The sequence below is a fragment of the Salmo trutta genome, unplaced genomic scaffold (assembly GCF_901001165.1).
Source record: "Salmo trutta unplaced genomic scaffold, fSalTru1.1, whole genome shotgun sequence".
Taxonomy (NCBI): domain Eukaryota; kingdom Metazoa; phylum Chordata; class Actinopteri; order Salmoniformes; family Salmonidae; genus Salmo; species Salmo trutta.
The window spans coordinates 540,052-561,037 of NW_021822308.1; the positions used below are offsets into that span (position 1 = coordinate 540,052).

At 42.1% G+C, this 20,986-nt stretch overlaps 1 protein-coding gene and 1 non-coding gene across 7 annotated transcripts; one reads left to right on the top strand and one right to left on the bottom strand.

The window, feature by feature from the left end:
• Positions 1 to 1,649: 1,649 nt before the first annotated feature.
• On the bottom strand, positions 1,650 to 16,587 carry LOC115181667 (protrudin-like). 6 transcript variants are annotated; one of them, XM_029743496.1, is made up of 14 exons: positions 16,316 to 16,587; positions 15,276 to 15,540; positions 13,508 to 13,578; positions 13,186 to 13,372; positions 12,966 to 13,061; positions 12,406 to 12,518; positions 11,820 to 11,941; positions 11,578 to 11,649; positions 11,149 to 11,178; positions 10,389 to 10,406; positions 3,042 to 3,183; positions 2,875 to 2,921; positions 2,472 to 2,553; positions 1,650 to 2,275 (listed from the first exon to the last, which is right to left on the bottom strand). In XM_029743496.1, the coding sequence occupies exons 2-14, from the start codon at positions 15,533 to 15,535 to the stop codon at positions 2,211 to 2,213; spliced, it is 1,305 nt and encodes a 434-aa protein (XP_029599356.1). In that variant the 5' UTR covers positions 15,536 to 15,540; positions 16,316 to 16,587; the 3' UTR covers positions 1,650 to 2,210. The 6 variants fall into 6 exon arrangements, with proteins under 6 accessions (XP_029599356.1, XP_029599354.1, XP_029599358.1 ...); XM_029743494.1 differs by having other exon boundaries at positions 10,389 to 10,409; XM_029743498.1 differs by lacking the exon at positions 11,149 to 11,178 and having other exon boundaries at positions 10,389 to 10,409.
• Positions 15,617 to 15,691, top strand: trnaa-ugc (transfer RNA alanine (anticodon UGC)). Its single transcript has one exon. It is a non-coding gene; the product is annotated as a tRNA-Ala (tRNA).
• Positions 16,588 to 20,986: the final 4,399 nt, after the last annotated feature.

Here is a 20,986-nt window from a genome sequence, read left to right on the forward strand (position 1 = left end):
CAGGGCACACTCTCTTTTTAAATGTTTTATTTTTTTTAACAGAGCTCTCTACAACTAGGCTGAAAAAAGGCAGGAAAAATACGCCATAAGTTAATTTCAAACATTCAAAATCACAGTTTATTGAAGCAATGAAGAGTAAACAAACTCCTCCATTCTGTCAAGATAATCAATCAAATGAATGAATTAATAAATTGGATAAATATAAACTTTCAGTGGATTGAATATAGGTGATTACAATGTTAAAAGTGTAACATGTACATTCTTATGTGTCAATCTAAAACCTGTGCTGTGTTCAAATACCCATACCAACATCCTGTATACCTCATACTTAATGAGTATATACTACATACTATTAGTTCATTTTAGAATACTGTAACTACATACTTAATGAGTATATACTACATACTATTAGTTCATTTTAGAATACTGTAACTACATACTTAATGAGTATATACTACATACTATTAGTTCATTTTAGAATACTGTAAACGAAGGGTATCCCTTCAGTTGAGTGTACTTGCACTTTGCCTGTCTAGCAGAAGTTTATGCTGTTGCTATGCAACCTCTTGCTAGCTTGTTAGCATAACAAATTACTAGCTAGACATTTTACGATTTCGGCTGTGTCCGTAAATTCACCCATGGAGTGCAAGAGAGCGCTCAAAATGCGCTCTGGGCATTCGTAAATCCAGAGCGTTTCGGTCTCGGAGCCCACACTAGACACTCTGGCCAAGGAGTAGGGTTGATCCGAGCGTTCTGTCCTCACAATGGCAGTCAAGCACCCAAGCTAACTGGCTAGCTACCTCCAGGCACAAATGAGAGAACCTCACTCTGACCATTTTACTCACCCTAGCAGAGCTGGTTAGGCAGTTTTCATTTTATGCAGAGTGTTGGTGACTAACTGTGCTGCAGGCAACAATTTAATTAAGCATTTTTTTTTGCCAACGCTTACTGACACCGGCCATATTCACCGCGTTTTATTCAGCTATTCTGTGCACTGGCACACAGATGAGAGATGCTCTGAAATCAGAGTAGATAGCCAGAATTAACAATGTCCATTGAGAACACACGACGACTCTACCACTTAGCTAAGAATGATGTAAATAATCAAGTCAATAAACATTGGGTAGTTAGCTAGATAGTTAATATATATAATATTATAATATAATGTATTAGTAGCCAACTAACGTTAGGTAGCTAGCTAACAGACCGGTACATACTGCTGAATGACCTGCTGCGGTTCGACAGCGTAGCTAATAAATTGTCAGCCAACATAACGTTTAACTTATTTGAAAAGTCATTACTTTATTAAATTGCTCAACATTTTCTGAATAATTGAATTATGGGCCCTAAAAGCACAGAAAGTGTCCACTGCTTGTATACTTCGTATTTTGGTGAATTTAGTACGACATCCAGGAACTTTTGGCATACTATATCCATACTATGACCAATAAGTATACTACATACTCAATTTACATCACAAATAGTACAGTTAGTATGAGTATTTGAACACAGCTCTGGGATCAGCTCTGGAAATCACTCCATGGGGTTAGGTTATGCTCCATAGAGATTAGGGTATGCCATTTAGGACAAAGGTATAGTCTTTAGCATCCTGTCTTTACATCCATTAAATTAACATTAGGACCAACATATAAAACCATTACAGAATGGATAATTTATAACAGGGTCAATCTATAGCATATCATATACAATCCCACACACACACACACACACACAGACACACACACACACACACACACACACACACACACACACACACACACACACACACACACACACACACACACACACACACACACACACAGCATTCTCAGGACCTCCATGACAGTACAGGATAAATCTCAATGCAACACAAGCTGATGGGAGTCTGGGGTAGCGTCCAAAATGACACCCTATTCCCTATATAGTCCACTACTGTAGACCAGGGCCCATAGGGAATCCAATAGGGCTCTGGGCAAAAGCAGTGTAATTTATAGGGAATAGGTTGCCATTTGGGACTGATTCATCTTAATAACCCTCGTCACCTGGGCTGGAGCCAGAGAACCAGACAACCTGGGGTTTTGAACCACCCCCAGGGGGGGTAGAGGCTGATCTGCCGTGGGCTCTACCCAGCCAAGGAGCTTCGAATCCTGGGTAGGAGGGGCAGTACCCTCCCTGGGTCTCCATGAGTGGGTAGGAGGGGTAGTCCTTTCTCACTTGCTGAGGGTGGAATTGCAGACAGCACAAACAAACACTGTCTCCCTCTGGGCATCTGGAGCTGGGAGGGAGGTAAAGAGACATTACATGAGAAAAGGGGGAGGCAGAGAGATGGGGAATGAGAGAAGGTGTAAAATAGAAGAGTTAGAAATTTGTTTTTAAATCAACTGATGTCTTCGGAGACCTTATTTATCATTTCATCATTTCAGTATAGAAATGCCATAATAGCATGTTGTGTGTGTGTGTTTCTCTCTCACCTGTGACACCCATGCAGGCCTTGAGGACCTTGTATGAGCAGCATCTGGAACAGAAGCTGTTGCCACAGTTACTACAGCTCCGCTGAAACAGCAGAGGTCACAGAGGTCACGATGACATCATCATCATTGTTATGTCCCAAACTGAACCCTATTCCAGGGTTGGGGCCAATTTGAAATGAAGTGGGTGAATTCAGGAAGTAAAGTGAAACTCTAACCCCAACCCTGTCCTATTCCCTACATAGTTCACTACTTGTGACCAGGGCCCATAGGACTTTGTTCTAAAGTGGTAGATTATATAGGGAATAGGATGCCATTTGGGACACACACCAGGTTCCACACAGAGTTATTAAAGAACCTACAGTATTACTTATGATTGTATTTATTGGTGGTTTAAAGCTCTTACCCTTCTCTTCACCACTGAGAAGACTGCACTGCAGCTAGAACAGTTACCTTTGGGATGAGAGGGGGAGGATATTTAATTTCTATCTTAAGACTAGATACTAAACCCACCTCTTAAGTAGGACTGAGGTGAGGAAGAAGAAGATGAAGAGGGATGAAGGGTTGACTGACCTGTGTTGTTGGTGGGGTAGCGTTTGCGTAGCTTCTCCGTCAGTTTGGACACCTTACTGCGGATTGGCTCGTTGCGGCTCAGCAGACCGTTGTCTGAGGTGATGGAGATGGTGTCCACATCTGAAGTAACGTCATCATCCTCCTGTGAGGGGGGGGGGACAGAATGGGGGGAGGAGGAGAAGATTTAAGTTACTAAAGAGCAGTTAAAGGCAGCAGCTTTGTGGGAACTACAAACCATAGCCCCTAAACCCCAAACCCTGCTCCTCCAACACCAACCCCTCTCTTCCATGGTTTAGGTGGATGTGTTTCTCAACATCAACAGCAGAGGGAGTCGAGAGCACACAGGCAGCAAAACCCCACTAACTCAAAACCATACACGTCATCCTCCAAGGCAGGGGTGGCCAACTCCTTCCATGGAGGGCCCAGAGTCTGATGGTTTTGGGGGTTTTCCTGTCCATTTAAGACCTACACAACCAGGTGAGGCCAGTTCCTAACTAACCAATGAGCTCAATTCATCAATCAAGTCAAAGGAAGGAGTGAAAGCCTGCAGACTGGGACCTCTGTAGAATGAGTTTGAAACGTGCTACCAGACATGCTCCAGATCAGTTGTACAGTTCACACCCTTATGGTTAAGGTTAGTGTTAGATGAGGCTAAGCTGATCCTAGATCTGTGCCTATATATTGCCCTGAAAGACGAGGGCTAGTAACCCTTTTGGTACACCTCAGGAGAGAAACGTATTGGGAAGGGGCGTGGCACCGTAAGCTCCGCCCTCAGACGGCATTGCACCTGTCTCCGTAGATGGGCTGGCAGCCAATCAGCAAAAGACCTCAACTGTATTCAAAAACAGTCGCAATCACACCCTATTTCCAAATAATATAGCGCACTACTTTATACCCTAGTCCCTATAATATAGTGCACTACTTTATACCGTAGTCTCTAAAATATAGTGCACTACTTTATACCCTAGTCCCTATAATGCACTACTTTAGACCCTAGTCCTTATAATATAGTGCACTACTTTATACCCTAGTCCATAAAATATAGTGCACTATTTCATACCCTAGTCCATAAAATAGCAAAATTGCAAGATTGTTAAAATACCGTAATTGCATTAAATAGTTGTTTTATTCAACAGAATAGAGAGTTCTTATAATATTGTGTTTGTGTGAACTGAAAGTGGGCCTCTGGGAGATTTACGATGTCTTTTGAGTGATAAAACCTAAAGAGACCGCATTCCAGAGGATGAGTTAATGTTTCTGTTCTATAGGGTACCAGGGAGAGATGACCCCAGGGCCAGACCCTGGTCTCTACACAATGTGAACTGTTTTTATAGCAGATATGCTGTGAATTATAAGTATCTTTCATACAAATCCTAACCTTGTGACCCATTCTATACATCTGTTGTTCGTCATGTAGGTTGAAAGGGGTGTATCTTGGCTAAACAATACCTTTGTACTTTTGTCTCGGGGCTCTCAACGAATCATCTGAGGGTGATTGGTCGACCAGCCATCATTATTGTAAAGCACTCAATCGATTCACTTTATGTGTGTGCGTTGTATTGACCTGCTCCCTTATTAATAAGTGAATAAAGATTTAGTTCAAGTATAACTCTTTGTGTGATAAGTTTGTCTCTCCGCATTTGATATTAAAGAAATTAACCACCACGCTTTATACCCTAGTTCCTAAATATAGTGCCCTACTTTATACCCTAGTCCCAATAAAATATAGTGCCCTACTTTAGACCCTAGTCCCTATAATAGTGTACTACTTTAGACCCTAGTCCCTAAAATATAGTTCACTACGGTCTAAGGCATTGCATCTCAGTGCAAGAGGCATGCGTCACTACAGTCCCTCGTTCGAATCCAGGCTGTGTCACATCCGGCCGTGATTGGGAATCCCATAGGGCGGCGCACAATTGGCCCAGCGTCGACCGGGCAGTCATTGTAAATAAATATGTGTTCTTAACTGACTTGCCTAGTTAAATAAATACATGTAAATATAATATAGTGCACTACTTTCACACTCTAGCCCCTATAACCTAGTCTTAGTGCACTATTTTTGACCAGAGCCCTATGTAGCATGAGATGGATGTGTCCTATTTGCATCCTTACAGTGAAGTGCACAACCATGCTAGGAACACGTCACACAATACAATACACACACATTACAACACCACCCTTGTGTGTGTACTTAGGTGCAGTGACCAACTCAGAGCATGCTCATCCAATGGTTTGCTGGAATAATGCAGAGACGCCCAGACTACATTGAGAATGAGGCCTATTGTATGAATGATGATTAGTGCTTTAAAAAGGTTTGCAAAATTCCAGTAACTTTCCCAAAAATCCTGGTTAAAAGATTTGCAGAATCAGGGGGTAAGAAGCAGGAAATCCAGGACTCTTTCAACCAAGAATTCTGGAAAACCTGGCTATATGTGCTATGATATTAGTGCTATATATCATGACATTAGTGGTATATGTAATGACAGTGCTATATGTAATGACAGTGGTATATGTAATGACAGTGGTATATATATATATATATATATAATGACAGTGCTATATGTAATGACAGTGGTATATATATATATATATAATGACAGTGCTATATGTAATGACAGTGGTATATGTAATGACAGCGGTATATGTAATGACAGTGCTATATGTAATGACAGTGGTATATGTAATGACAGTGGTATATATATATATATATAATGACAGTGCTATATGTAATGACAGTGGTATATATATATATATATATATATATAATGACAGTGCTATATGTAATGACAGTGGTATATATAATGACATTAGTGGTATATGTAATGACAGTGGTATATGTAATGACAGCGGTATATGTAATGACATTAGTGGTATATGTCATGACAGCGGTATATATAATGACATTAGCGGTATATGTATTGACATTAGTGCTATATATAATGACATTAGCGGTATATGTATTGACATTAGTGTTATATATATATAATGACATTAGCAAAGAGGCACTGAGTTTGAAGGTAGGTCTTGAAATATATCCACAGATACACCTCCAATTGACTCAAATGATGTCAATTAGCCTATCAGAAGCTTCTAAAGCCATGACATAATTTTCTGGAATTTTCCAAGCTGTTTAAAGGCACAGTCAACTTAGTGTATGTGAACTTCTGACCCACTGGAATTGTGATACAGTGAATTATAAGTGAAATAATCTGTCTGTAAACAATTGTTGGAAAAATAACTTGTGTCATGCACAAAGTAGATGTCCTAACCGACTTGCCAAAAGTATAGTTTGTTAACAAGAAATTTGTGGAGTGGTTGAAAAACGAGTTTTAATAACGCCAACCTAAGTGTATGTAAACTTCCGACATAAACTGTATATAATGATTTATATATAATGACAGTGCTATATATATATCATTATATATGACATTAGTGCTATATATATATATATATATATATATATATATATATATATATATATATATATATATATATATATACATACATATAATATGACAGTGCTATACATAATGACAGTGCTATACATAATGATATTAGTGCTATACATAATATTAGTAGTATATATAATGACATTAGTGGTATATGTAATGATATTAGTAGTATATATAATGACAGTGGTATATATATATATGTATATATATAATGATAGTGGTATATATATAATGACATTAGTGGTATATATAATGACATTAGTGGTATATATAATGATATTAGTGGTATATATAATGATATTAGTGGTATATATAATGATATTAGTGGTATATATAATGATATTAGTGGTATATATAATGGCATTAGTGGTATATATAATGATATTAGTGGTATATATAATGACATTAGTGGTATATATAATGATATTAGTGGTATATATAATGGCATTAGTGGTATATATAATGATATTAGTGGTATATATAATGACATTAGTGGTATATATATATATAATGGCATTAGTGGTATATATAATGGCATTAGTGGTATATATAATGGCATTAGTGGTATATATATATATATAATGGCATTAGTGGTATATATAATGGCATTAGTGGTATATATATATATAATGGCATTAGTGGTGTATATAATGACAGTGGTATATGTAATGATATTAGTGGTATATATATATATATAAATATAATGGCATTAGTGGTATATATAATGATATTAGTGGTATATGTAATGATATTAGTGGTATATATAATGATATTAGTGGTATATATAATGGCATTAGTGGTATATATAATGATATTAGTGGTATATGTAATGATATTAGTAGTATATATAATGACAGTGGTATATATAATGACATTAGTGGTATATATAATGGCATTAGTGGTATATATAATGATATTAGTGGTATATATAATGGCATTAGTGGTATATATAATGATATTAGTGGTATATGTAATGATATTAGTAGTATATATAATGACAGTGGTATATATAATGACATTAGTGGTATATATAATGGCATTAGTGGTATATATAATGATATTAGTGGTATATATAATGGCATTAGTGGTATATATAATGATATTAGTGGTATATGTAATGATATTAGTGGTATATATAATGACAGTGGTATATGTAATGATATTAGTGGTATATGTAATGGCATTAGTGGTATATATCATGACATTAGTGGTATATGTAATGACATTAGTGCTATATGTAATGACTTTAGTGGTATATGTAATGATATTAGTGGTATATGTAATGACAGTAGTATATAATGATATTAGTGGTATATACACTGCTCAAAAAAATAAAGGGAACACTAAAATAACACATCCTAGATCTGAATGAATGAAATAATCTTATTAAATACTTTTATCTTTACATAGTAGAATGTGCTGGCAACAAAATCACACAAAAATAATTAATGGAAATCCAATTTATCAACCCATGGAGGTCTGGATTTGGAGTCACACTCAAAATTAAAGTGGAAAACCACACTACAGGCTGATCCAACTTTGATGTAATGTCCTTAAAACAAGTCAAATGAGGTTCAGTAGTGTGTGTGGCCTCCACGTGCCTGTATGACCTCCCTACAACACCTGGGCATGCTCCTGATGAGGTGGCGGATGGTCTCCTGAGGGATCTCCTCCCAGACCTGGACTAAAGCATCCACCAACTCCTGGACAGTCTGTGGTGCAACATGGCGTTGGTGGATGGAGCGAGACATGATGTCCCAGATGTGCTCAATTGGATTCAGGTCTGGGGAACGGGCGGGCCAGTCCATAGCATCAATGCCTTCCTCTTGCAGGAACTGCTGACACACTCCAGCCACATGAGGTCTAGCATTGTCTTGCATTAGGAGGAACCCAGGGCCAACCGCACCAGCATATGGTCTCACAAGGGTTCTGAGGATCTCATCTCGGTACCTAATGGCAGTCAGGCTACCTCTGGCAAGCACATGGAGGGCTGTGCGGCCCCCCCAAAGAAATGCCACCCCACACCATGACTGACCCACCGCCAAACCGATCATGCTGGAGGATGTTGCAGGCAGCAGAACGTTCTCCACGGCGCCTCCAGACTCTGTGACGTCTGTCACATGTGCTCAGTGTGAACCTGCTTTCATCTGTGAAGAGCACAGGGCGCCAGTGGCCAATTTGCCAATCTTGGTGTTCTCTGGCAAATGCCAAACGTCCTGCACGGTGTTGGGCTGTAAGCACAACCCCCACCTGTGGACGTCGGGCCCTCATACCACCCTCATGGAGTTTGTTTCTGACCGTTTGAGCAGACACATGCACATTTGTGGTCTGCTGGAGGTCATTTTGCAGGGCTCTGGCAGTGCTCCTCCTGCTCCTCCTTGCATAAAGGCGGAGGTAGCAGTCCTGCTGCTGGGTTGTTGCCCTCCTACGGCCTCCTCCACGTCTCCTGATGTACTGGCCTGTCTCCTGGTAGCGCCTCCATGCTCTGGACACTACGCTGACAGACACAGCAAACCTTCTTGCCACAGCTCGCATTGATGTGCCATCCTGGATGAGCTGCACTACCTGAGCCACTTGTGTGGGTTGTAGACTCCGTCTCATGCTACCGCTAGAGTGAAAGCACCGCCAGCATTCAAAAGTGACCAAAACATCAGCCAGGAAGCATAGGAACTGAGAAGTGGTCTGTGGTCACCACCTGCAGAACCACTCCTTTATTGGGGGTGTCTTGCTAATTGCCTATAATTTCCACATGTTGTCTATTCCATTTGCACAACAGCATGTGAAATGTATTGTCAATCAGTGTTGCTTCCTAAGTGGACAGTTTGATTTCACAGAAGTGTGATTGACTTGGAGTTACATTGTGTTTTTTAAGTGTTCCCTTTATTTTTTTGAGCAGTGTATATACTGACATTAGTGGTATATATATCATGGCATTAGTGGTATATATATAATGACATCAGTGGTATATATAATGACATTAGTGGTATTTGTAATGACAGTGGTATATATCATGACATTAGTGGTATTTGTAATGACAGTGGTATATATCATGACATTAGTGGTATTTGTAATGACAGTGGTATATATCATGACATTAGTGGTATTTGTAATGACAGTGGTATATATCATGACATTAGTGGTATTTGTAATGACAGTGGTATATATCATGACATTAGTGGTATTTGTAATGACAGTGGTATATATCATGACATTAGTGGTATTTGTAATGACAGTGGTATATATCATGACATTAGTGGTATTTGTAATGACAGTGGTATATATCATGACATTAGTGGTATTTGTAATGACAGTGGTATATATCATGACATTAGTGGTATTTGTAATGACAGTGGTATATATAATGACATGAGTGGTATATGTAATGATATTAGTGGTATATATAATGACATGAGTGGTATATGTAATGATATTAGTGGTATATATATAATGACATGAGTGGTATATATAATGACATTAGTGGTATATATCATGACATTAGTGGTATTTGTAATGACAGTGGTATATATCATGACATTAGTGCTATATGTAATGACATTAGTGCTATATGTAATGACATTAGTGCTATATGTAATGACATTAGTGCTATATGTAATGATATTAGTGCTATATGTAATGACATTAGTGCTATATGTAATGACATTAGTGCTATATGTAATGACATTAGTGCTATATGTAATGACATTAGTGCTATATGTAATGACATTAGTGGTATAGATGTCAAGTTACAGTCCTGATGTCATAATGGTAACATAACCAGTGATGGTAACAACAGCACTAAGGTGTATAGACATTCCACTACCCATGCAGACAGGACCCAACCGAGGTGTGTACCCTATACACCCCCCCCCCCAAACAGGGTAAGGGTGAGACTTACCACTAAAGCCAAGGGAGTCTCCTTGTAAGGATGGAGAGGAACACACACACACACACAGGAGCAGATTACACACACATCTAACACAAACACACCAATTTTTAACACAAACACACCGTATCTATCTAACACAAACACCCCAGAAACACACACACTGTGCTGTCTGAGATAGTAATATTGAACTGGCCAGCTACACTAGATGCATAATGTTTGCAGAGCACGAGACGCTCCTATTCACTTCAATGAAACCTGGTGGTCTATTTCTATTGTCTAGATTTGAACGTGCAGCTCACACCACTGAACAATATGATGAAGTGGTTTGAGCTCTGCTCATGCCAGCAAAACATTACACTTCCAGTGTTGCAGGTAATAAAATCTAGGGTTCTCTCCACGTCCTCGTGTAGCTCCTGTGCAACACACACCACTGCAATACACACACACACACACACACACACACACACTTACAGGTCTTTGACCTCGGTCATGATGTCGTGTAACACTGAACTGTCTGAGATAGTCCTAAATATTCAATTCAAATCACAATTTATTGGTCACATACACATATTTAGCAGATGTTAATGCAAGTGTAGCGAAATGCTTGTAACAAACACACACACAACTTAGTAACTGGGCTGAGTAGTTGAACTGTCACAGAACTTTATCATTAATAATTTATCAAAAACAAACATTTGTCGCAATTGTTAATGTGTCCTGTTTCTAATGCTGTAATACCACAGCCCGACAGACAGGGGGAGCCACTCACCTGCAGGGAGATAAGGGGCTCCTGAGTCAACTGAGAGGGGAGGGAGGTAGAAACAGAAAAGGAAATGAATCATCAGGACAGGAAGTTGTCAGCCAGCGACAGAAGGAAGAAGGATAAGAAGCTGTGTTCCAACACAATCTTTTTCCTTCTGATTTGACAATGACATGGATAGGTCAAAGGAAGGTAGGCCTAGTGGATTCCTTGGTTTCTTCCATCCTACCATGTTAGATCTGTGAAGACTTAGTGGAAGGAATGGAAGCAGTGTTCAAACAGGGCCGGAGTGAGAGTGGTGCAATTGCCAATAAAGTTATATCAAATCAAAAATACATGGCCTAAGACCTGGCCAAAGAGAGAGGTCAGGATGAAAAACCAGTCAGATAACAAGACATGAAGGAATAAAGCCAAGATAACGGTTGATTTAGTTGTTACCTCGATGGCATCTTTGAACTCATCATCAGGCTCTGCCTCCTCAGCCTCCTCTACGCTGCCCGGGGACAGGTCCTACACACAATAATGATATACATGTAAGTTACATAAGAGGATTATTGCATAACACTGATCTGTAATGCTTTAATGTACACCATTAATTCAAATATACACACTCTACATATACATCCACCCCTTCCTCTCTCTCTCCCTCCTTACCCCTGTTTCTCTCTCTCTCTCCATACCTCCAAGCTGGTAGCAGTGGGAGTCCTGTCCAGGCTGCCATGGTTCGGTTCTGTGTGGTCCATCTCTCCTTCTGAGGATGGGTTCTGGCCAGACTGGACCACCTCCCTTAGGTCCAACACAACTACACACACAGAGGGAGAGTGGAACCAGGCTGTTAGAACACAGAACCAACACTTGAGTGTGTGTGTGTGTGTGTCTGCATGTATAGTACCAGTCAAAAGTTTGGACACACCTACTCATTCCAGGGTTTTTCTTTATTTTTCCTATTTTCTACATGGTAGAATAATAGTGAAGACATCAAAACTATGAAATACCACATGTGGAATCATGTAGTAACCAAAAAAGTGATAAACAAATCTAAATATATTTTAGATTTTAGATTCTTCAAAAATGCCAAGAGTGTGCAAAGCTGTCATCAAGGCAAAGGGTGGCTACTTTGAATAATGATTCCATATGTGTTATTTCATAGTTTTGATGTCTTCACTATTATTCTACAATGTAGAAAATAGTAAAAAAGATAAAGAAAAACCGTTGAATGAGTAGGTGTGTCCAAACTTTTGACTGTTACTGTATGTGTACACTGACCCCTGCAGAAGTCTCTGTTCCACAGGAAGAGGGCAGTAGTGAGACAGGCCAGCACCCAGCCCACAGGAACAGAATACAGCAGCATCAACACAGCTAACAGGCCACCATAGAACCTGAGAGACAGAGAAGAGAGACGGAGAGAGAGAGGAGAGAGAGAAAGACACACTCAGGCACACTCAGGCACACACAAACAACCCTAACCAGTCTGTCGGGCGCTTTGTAAGTACAGATAAGGTGTGTGATGATATCTATGGTGAATGTAGAGTGGCTGAGTTACTGTCCTGGAGAACAAGTACACACACACACAGTGTTACTGACCTAGAGGACTCAGAGTGGCTCCAAGTACACACACACAGTGTTACTGACCTAGAGGACTCAGAGTGGCTCCAAGTACACACACACACAGTGTTACTGACCTAGAGGACTCAGAGTGGCTCCAAGTACACACACACAGTGTTACTGACCTAGAGGACTCAGAGTGGCTCCAAGTACACACACACAGTGTTACTGACCTAGAGGACTCAGAGTGGCTCCAAGTACACACACACAGTGTTACTGACCTAGAGGACTCAGAGTGGCTCTCCCAGTACAGGAGCTTGTAGACAGACTCAGCAGACAGGCAGGCATGAGACAACAGGTCCTCTAGCTGCTTTAACCTGTGGACAGACACACGGACACACACACACACGCGTGCACAGAAACAGGCACACACAGGGATAGTAAATAAATTAACTTGGTTTTATAAAGTGGAGGGCCAAACTCACACACACACTCACTCACAGGTCCTTGACTTCCAGCATGGCGTCCTGTCTGGTGAGCTGAACGTTCTGCAGGTCCTTACGATGCACCGCGTGGCACCGCCTCTTCTGTTGCTCCGCCTCCGACGCCCCGCCCCCACACCTGTCCTGCAGGTAACCCAGGGCAGCCGGGGCAGACACCCCCAGAACACACACAGAGAACCACCCCACTGGAGGGCAGGAGAGAAACTGACTGTCACATTTAGATATATCACATTATTATACACACTCAGTTGTATGTGGTAGTAGTTCGTGGTAGTAGTTCATATATCAGTGTGTGTGTGTATTACCCAGCATTAGCTCACCTTCACTCAGAGTGAGGAAGAGGATGTTGAGCAGTAGACAGACCAGTAGTGAGCACAGAGGCATCCTCCACCTGTAATACACCACACAGTCATACTGACCTAGGATCAGTTTAGCGTCCTCAAGTCCTATCCTCAACCATTAGGGTGGAGGAACTAAAAACTGACCTCCGATCAGTGTCTAGGGTAAACACTGACTCACCCCAGTAAGGAGCAGGCTGTACAAATCACACACTGACTCATGACTATACAGTAAACTAAATAAGATGGCATGCATCTACAACTACGCTCATCTGAGCAGGGCTGGAGCAAAAGCCTCACCAGAAGACCAGCTCCACAGCCCAGATCTAGGATCAGTCTACTCTCCCTTCATTAGCCCAGTAGGTAGAGTGCCAGCTCCACAGCTCAGATCTAGGATCAGTCTACCCTCCCTTCATTAGCCCAGTAGGTAGCGTGCCAGCTCCACAGCTCAGATCTAGGATCAGTCTACCCTCCCTTCATTAGCCCAGTAGGTAGTGTGCCAGCTCCACAGCTCAGATCTAGGATAGGTCTACCCTCCCTTCACTAGCCCAGTAGGTAGAGTGCCAGCTCCACAGCTCAGATCTAGGATAGGTCTACCCTCCCTTCATTAGCCCAGTAGGTAGTGTGCCAGCTCCACAGCTCAGATCTAGGATCAGTCTACCCTCCCTTCATTAGCCCAGTAGGTAGAGTGCCATCTCCACAGCCCAGATCTAGGATCAGTCTACCCTCCCTTCATTAGCCCAGTAGGTAGAGTGCCAGCTCCACAGCTCAGATCTAGGATCAGTCTACCCTCCCTTCATTAGCCCAGTAGGTAGCGTGCCAGCTCCACAGCTCAGATCTAGGATCAGTCTACTCTCCCTTCATTAGCCCAGTATGTAGAGTGCCAGCTCCACAGCCCAGATCTAGGATCAGTCTACCCTCCCTTCATTAGCCCAGTAGGTAGCGTGCCAGCTCCACAGCCCAGATCTAGGATAGGTCTACCCTCCCTTCATTAGCCCAGTAGGTAGCGTGCCAGCTCCACAGCCCAGATCTAGGATCAGTCTACCCTCCCTTCATTAGCCCAGTAGGTAACGTGCCAGCTCCACAGCCCAGATCTAGGATCAGTCTACCCTCCCTACATTAGCCCAGTAGGTAGCGTGCCAGCTCCACAGCCCAGATCTAGGATCAGTCTACCCTCCCTTCATTAGCCCAGTAGGTAGTGTGCCAGCTCCACAGCCCAGATCTAGGATCAGTCTACCCTCCCTTCATTAGCCCAGTAGGTAGAGTGCCAGCTCCACAGCCCAGATCTAGGATCAGTCTACCCTCCCTTCATTAGCCCAGTAGGTAGAGTGCCAGCTCCACAGCTCAGATCTAGGATCAGTCTACCCTCCCTTCATTAGCCCAGTAGGTAGCGTGCCAGCTCCACAGCTCAGATCTAGGATCAGTCTACTCTCCCTTCATTAGCCCAGTAGGTAACGTGCCAGCTCCACAGCTCAGATCTAGGATCAGTCTACCCTCCCTGGTAATTAGGGTGAAGAAACTCAAATCTGACAGGTCAGTGTCTAGGCCCATAGGAAACCTCATCCTACTCCCTTCATTAGCCCAGTAGGTAGAGTGCCAGCTCCACAGCTCAGATCTAGGATCAGTCTACCCTCCCTTCACTAGCCCAGTAGGTAGCGTGAATCAGTCTACTCGCCCATGTCTTATCCGTTATCATCATTGGAGAAACTAAAAACTGATCTTGGATCAGTGTGTAAATGTATCCTCTCACCCCAGTAGGTAGCGGGCCAGTTCCAATGTGTCAGTGAGCGGCTCCAGAAACAGGGCCATCCTCTTGTAAGACACTACCATCTTGAGCAGGTCAAAGGTCGCGACCTGGCGGGGGCCGGGGCTTCCCAACTCTGAGGGTGACCCCGTGGGGGAGCCGGGGGTGTCTTTAGGGGGCAGAGGCACCAGGGTGTCATCCCCCCTGTCACCCACCCCCGGACCACCCTGACAGGGGTCCTGACATGCCCCTACTCCAGGCTTCATCCTGACTAGAGGGGAGAAGGGGAGGGTGGGAGAAAGGGGGACAGAAACAGAGGGGGTAGATAAAGGGAGTGAGACACACATGGTCCCGTGTGGCTCAGTTGGTAGAGCATGGTGTTTGCAACGCCAGGGTTGTGGGTTCGATTCCCACGGGGACCAGTACGGAAGAAAAAAAAATGTATGCACTAAGTCGCTCTGGATAAGAGCGTCTGCTAAATGACTAAAACGTGAAATGTAAACACAGAGAGAGACACACACAGAGACACTGACAGAGAGAGAGACACTGACACAAGGACCTGCCAGATAAGATTTTATTTTCAAGTCCATCTGTTGCTCTAGGTAGCATTTCCTGAATATGTTACGCTGTGCAAACACTCACTAGCTAGCTATCAGTGGAAAGGAAGGGGGCAACAGTAATCACGAGCCTGGACGATCAAAGTAAATCTACCATACCTGATCTAATGACGATTTAATAATTTATCTTCTAATGCTACTAAGAAACGTGACTGCTGACATGAAATGGGTGGGTCATGAAACAATATGACTGCAACAGGCCACACTACGTTGTTAAATATGGGTTCTATATCACATATTGATGAAAATACATTGCTGTCACACATAGCTAGTGTTTTCTAACGTTAGTGTCTAACGTTACACAACAACAGCTGTCATCCAAATTGTAACTCCAATTAAACTAACCAGCTAGTGATTGACATAACATTAACATGTAATATTTGCAACAATCAATATATATGAATAATAAGGCAACAAATGCAACATTACCTGACTAGCGGGGAAACTGTCAAAAACCGTAGTTAGCGAATATGAAAGCAATTCTTGGTCGTCAACACGACAGGATCTGAATGTAGGAAGAGACGAGTCACGCGCCTGTTTAGACAGTTTTCACAGCCTTCTTGATATGAAGTCAATCAACTGTATTCGCTTCTCAAGTCGAGGTTATTGAGTTGACGATGTTTTGTGCTGCATAAATGTTTGGGAAAGTATTTGTTTTAAGCAAATAATGCCTGCCTGCCTGCCTGCCAGCTGCGAGAGAAAAGTAATCACTTCCGCAATAATATCCGACTGGCTAATAGAACGCAGAGCGAACCGATGAGGGAGAGAGTAGATTAAAGAAAATATCGTAATGTCAAATCACGTCAATCTGAGGTCCATTTGTGGGGGAAATTATGAGCTACATCACTCATTTCTCTCTGACTGAAATATTTTACTAAAATACTCACCCAAAACGGTGTAATGAAAAATATAATAGTATTAACAAAAAGAGTGACTAGTGTTGTGGAAATTCTAATCAATATTGAGGAGAGAGAAGGTCAATCACCAATCACGATATGCCTTTATTCACAATGTATTAGTAAGGGAGCATGTCACACCAAACACACATGAATGGAGTGAGCCTCTGGGTTATATACTATCTCAGGATAGGTCAGGATAGGTGCAACCTCAGAGATGACATACAATGGTTCCAGACACTAAACCCACACATCCTGTGCCAGACTTTAGGCCCCAAATACAAGGAACTTGTTGTTTTGTTCAGTACTAACAACTTAAAAGGACATTTGTTGATACTTAGTTCCACCTTGCTAGGAGGGGGTGACTGACGCACAGACATTGTGGAGACAAGTGATTGGTTGCCATTACTCACGCCATCCCTTCACATGGGTTGCAATAGGTAAAGACACATTCACATATGGAAACAATGCTTCCTTCTGACCTCCTTTGCCATATTCCCTTTCTGATATTCTGCATAGCATCAGGAACATGTGACAGACAAGCCTGACTTCTCCCCTCTCTGGACCCCAGATGACTTGAGGCCCATATGAGGGAGGAAGTGCAGCTGCCAACGCCAGACTCCGAAAGGAGACATTCTAATAACAAGATTTTCAACAGTTCAATCATATAAGCATATTCTGCAGATAAGACATCTTAATTATCTATGTTACCTAGCTAATGTCTCCATTCGGAAGTCTGGTGTTGGCAGCTGCACTTCCTCCCACTAGGATACCTGGGGCGGCAGGCAGCCTAGTGTTTGAGCGTTGGACTAGTAACTGAAAAGTTGCAAGATTGAATCCCTGAGGTGACAAGGTAAAAATATGTCGTTCTGCCCCTGAACAAGGCAGTTGACCCATTGTTCCTAGGCCATCATTGAAAATAAGAATTTATTCTTAACTGCCTTGCCTAGCTAAATAAAATTAAAAAAAAATATGGGCCTGTCACCTGGAGCCCAGAGAGGGGAGAAGTCAGGCTTGTTCCTTGGCGTACACATCACTGACAAACTGAAATGTACCACCCACACAGACAGTGTGGTGAAGAAGGCATAACAGAGCCTCTTCAACCTCAGGAGGCTAAATACATTTGGCTTGTCACCTAAAACCCTCAGAAACTTTTACAAATGCACAATTGAAAGCATCCTGTCGGGATGTATCACCGCCTGATACGGCAACTGCGCTGCCCGCAACCGCAAGGCTCTCCAAGAGGGTGGTGCGGTCTGCCCAACGCATTACCGGGGGCAAATTACCTGCTCTCCAGGTCACCTACAGCACCCGATGTCACAGAAAGGCCAAAAAGTTCATCAAGGACAACAACCACTCGAGCCACTGCCTGTTCACCCCGCTATCATCCAGAAGGCGAGGTCAGTACAGGTGCATCAAAGCAGGGACCGAGAGACTGAAAAACTGCTTCTATCTCAAGGCCATCAGACTGTTAAACAGACATCACTAGCCCATTAGAGGCTGCTGCCTATAGGCATAGACTAGAAATCACTGGACACTTTAAGGAAGGGAACACTAGTCACTTAATGTTTACATATCTGGTATTACTCATCTCATATGTATACACTGTATTCTATACTATTCTATTGTATCTTAGTCCATTCCTCTCTGACATCGCTCGTCCATATGTATATAGTCTTAATTCATTCCTACTTAGATTTGTGTGTATTGGGTATATGTAGTGTAATTTGTTAGATATTACTGCACTATCAGAGCTAGAAGCACAAGCATTTCGCAACACCTGTTGTAACATCTGCTAATCACGTGTATGTGACCAATAAAATTTGATTTGATTTTAATTCTGATTTCTCCACCACACTAGCCTGCATTATTCAAATTATAATATGTAGGCTATGACAATTGCATGTATTCTCAAAGATTTTAGAAATTGATGGTCTTCAGAAATTCCTAATGGATTAACTTCTGTCGATACAGCACAATCAGTCAACAACATTGGGCCTATACGTTAAATACATTGTCCATCCAAGTCGTGCCTGTGATAGGTCCTATGTGCCTCGTGCACGTTGGTTTGTCTTTCAGAACCATGGTCAGCTACAGCCCACCCAAGACCCTAGCAGAATACATCTGTACACACACACACACACACACACACACACACACACACACACACACACACACACACACACACACACACACACACACACACACACACCGAGAAAGAGACAGGCATAAAGAGGAGAGGATACATAACAACAACTTTTTTATTCCCTTCAACCAGTCACCTCTACTCCTTCCCTCTAGTCTGAGTTGTATCCCCTCTTCCCTCTAGTCTGAGTTGTATCCCCTCTTCCCTCTAGTCTGAGTTGTATCCCCTCTTCCCTCTAGTCTGAGTTGTATCCCCTCTTCCCTCTAGTCTGAGTTGTATCCCCTCTTCCCTCTAGTCTGAGATGTATCCCCTCTTCCCTCTAGTCTGAGTTGTATCCCCTCTTCCCTCTAGTCTGAGTTGTATCCCCTCTTCCCTCTAGTCTGAGATGTATCCCCTCTTCCCTCTAGTCTGAGTTGTATCCCCTCTTCCCTCTAGTCTGACGGTAAATTGAGCCTTTACCACCCCAGTGATACCATAGTAACGGTCAACCAACTGTTTCTAGGATATTGATTTAAAGATCAAAATATGTCTCCCTCCTCCGTCCCCCTTCATCTCCATCTACTCCACTCTTGATGGCAGAGGAGAGAGAGAGAGAAACATAAAGAGAGAGACCTAGAGAAAGAGACCTAGAGAGAGAGATCTAGAAAGAGAGAGACATGGAGAGAGAGAGAAACATAGAGAGAGAGACCTAGAGTAAAGATATCTAGAGAGAGAGAGAGAGAAAAGAGAGAGAGAGAGAAAGACCTAGAGAGAGACACCTAGAAAGAGAGACCTAGAGAGAGAGACCTAGAGAGACCTAGAGAGAGACATAGAGAGCGAGAGAGACCTAGAGAGAGAGAAACATGGAGAGAGAGAGAGAGACAGAGACAGAGACCTAGAGAGAGAGAGAGAGTGAGAGAGAGAGAAAAATATAGCAAGTGCAGAAGAGAGAGAGCCAGAAACACTGGTTGCATTTCTACATCTAAGTACTGCATATACCACATGATACCACATTGATACACTCAAGTTAACCTTAAATGAGTCCCCCTCTCCCTCATTTTCTTATGATGTACTCACCTTCCGTTCTCTCCAGTCCAATCACCCAATATCGGGGGAAGTTTTAGACAAGATATAACTAACAAATATAAAAGTTTAGAGCCCAAAGCTCTGACGATAGCTTCTGGTGTTGTTGTATGTAAAATCAACTGCATTTGGTTGTTGAATTAACAGCATCTGCTCGCTCGCCTCTCGGTGTGAATGTATACTCCCTTATTGATGTCACTTGTTAAATCCACTTCAGTGCAGATGAAGGGGAGGAGACAGGTTAAAGAAGGATTTTTAAGCCTTGAGACAATTGAAACATGGATTGTGTATGTGTGTCATTTAGAGGGTGAATCGGCAACACAAAAGATTTAAGTGCCTTTGAACGGGGGTATGGTAGTAGGTGACAGGCGCACCAGTTTGATTGTCAAGAACTGCAACGCTGCTGGATTTGTCACGCTCAACAGTTTCCTGTGTGTTTATCGTGCATGGCCCGACACCCAAAGGACATCCAGCCAATTTGACACAACTGTAAAGTTTGTGTATATGCCATATGTTAACCAATATTGCGGCAGGCTGCATTCAGCTATCTAGGTAGTTCATTTACTTTCTCTCTTTTCCAAATCGAACATGCTGCTACATGCTGCCATATGCTCCCAGCACACCCACAAGTGAGTCACAATGGGCGGCATAAGAGACACGCGGCAATTTACCGCTATTTAGTGTACATGCATTATGTAGCATTCGATGCATGTCAGATCCACATGGGCAAATTGGAAGACTAAAATAATGTATAATTGCCATTATTGTAAAGTAGTCTTGCATAATTTAAAAAGGGAATTGAATACCTAGATAACAATGCAATACATTACAGACCCATATGCATGTGTGGATTGAAATGCAAGGGAAATATCAGGATTTTCACATCATTGTCACGTCCTGACCAGCAGAGGGAGTAATTGTATTAGATTTTGGTCAGGACGTGGCAGTAGGGTTGTGTTGTATGGTTTTTCTAGTATGTCTGTTTCTTTGTTAGTC

Bases quoted from the DNA above. Each gene is read 5' to 3' on its own strand.
- LOC115181667 (XM_029743494.1), bottom strand. From the start codon at position 15,535: ATGAAGCCTGGAGTAGGGGCATGTCAGGACCCCTGTCAGGGTGGTCCG. The intron at 10,410-11,148 runs GTGAGTGGCTCC...CATCCTTACAAG, and splicing joins AGCCCCTTATCTCCCTGCAG to GAGACTCCCTTGGCTTTAGT. The intron at 3,184-10,388 runs GTAAGTCTCACC...CCCCCCTCACAG, and splicing joins AGACTCCCTTGGCTTTAGTG to GAGGATGATGACGTTACTTC.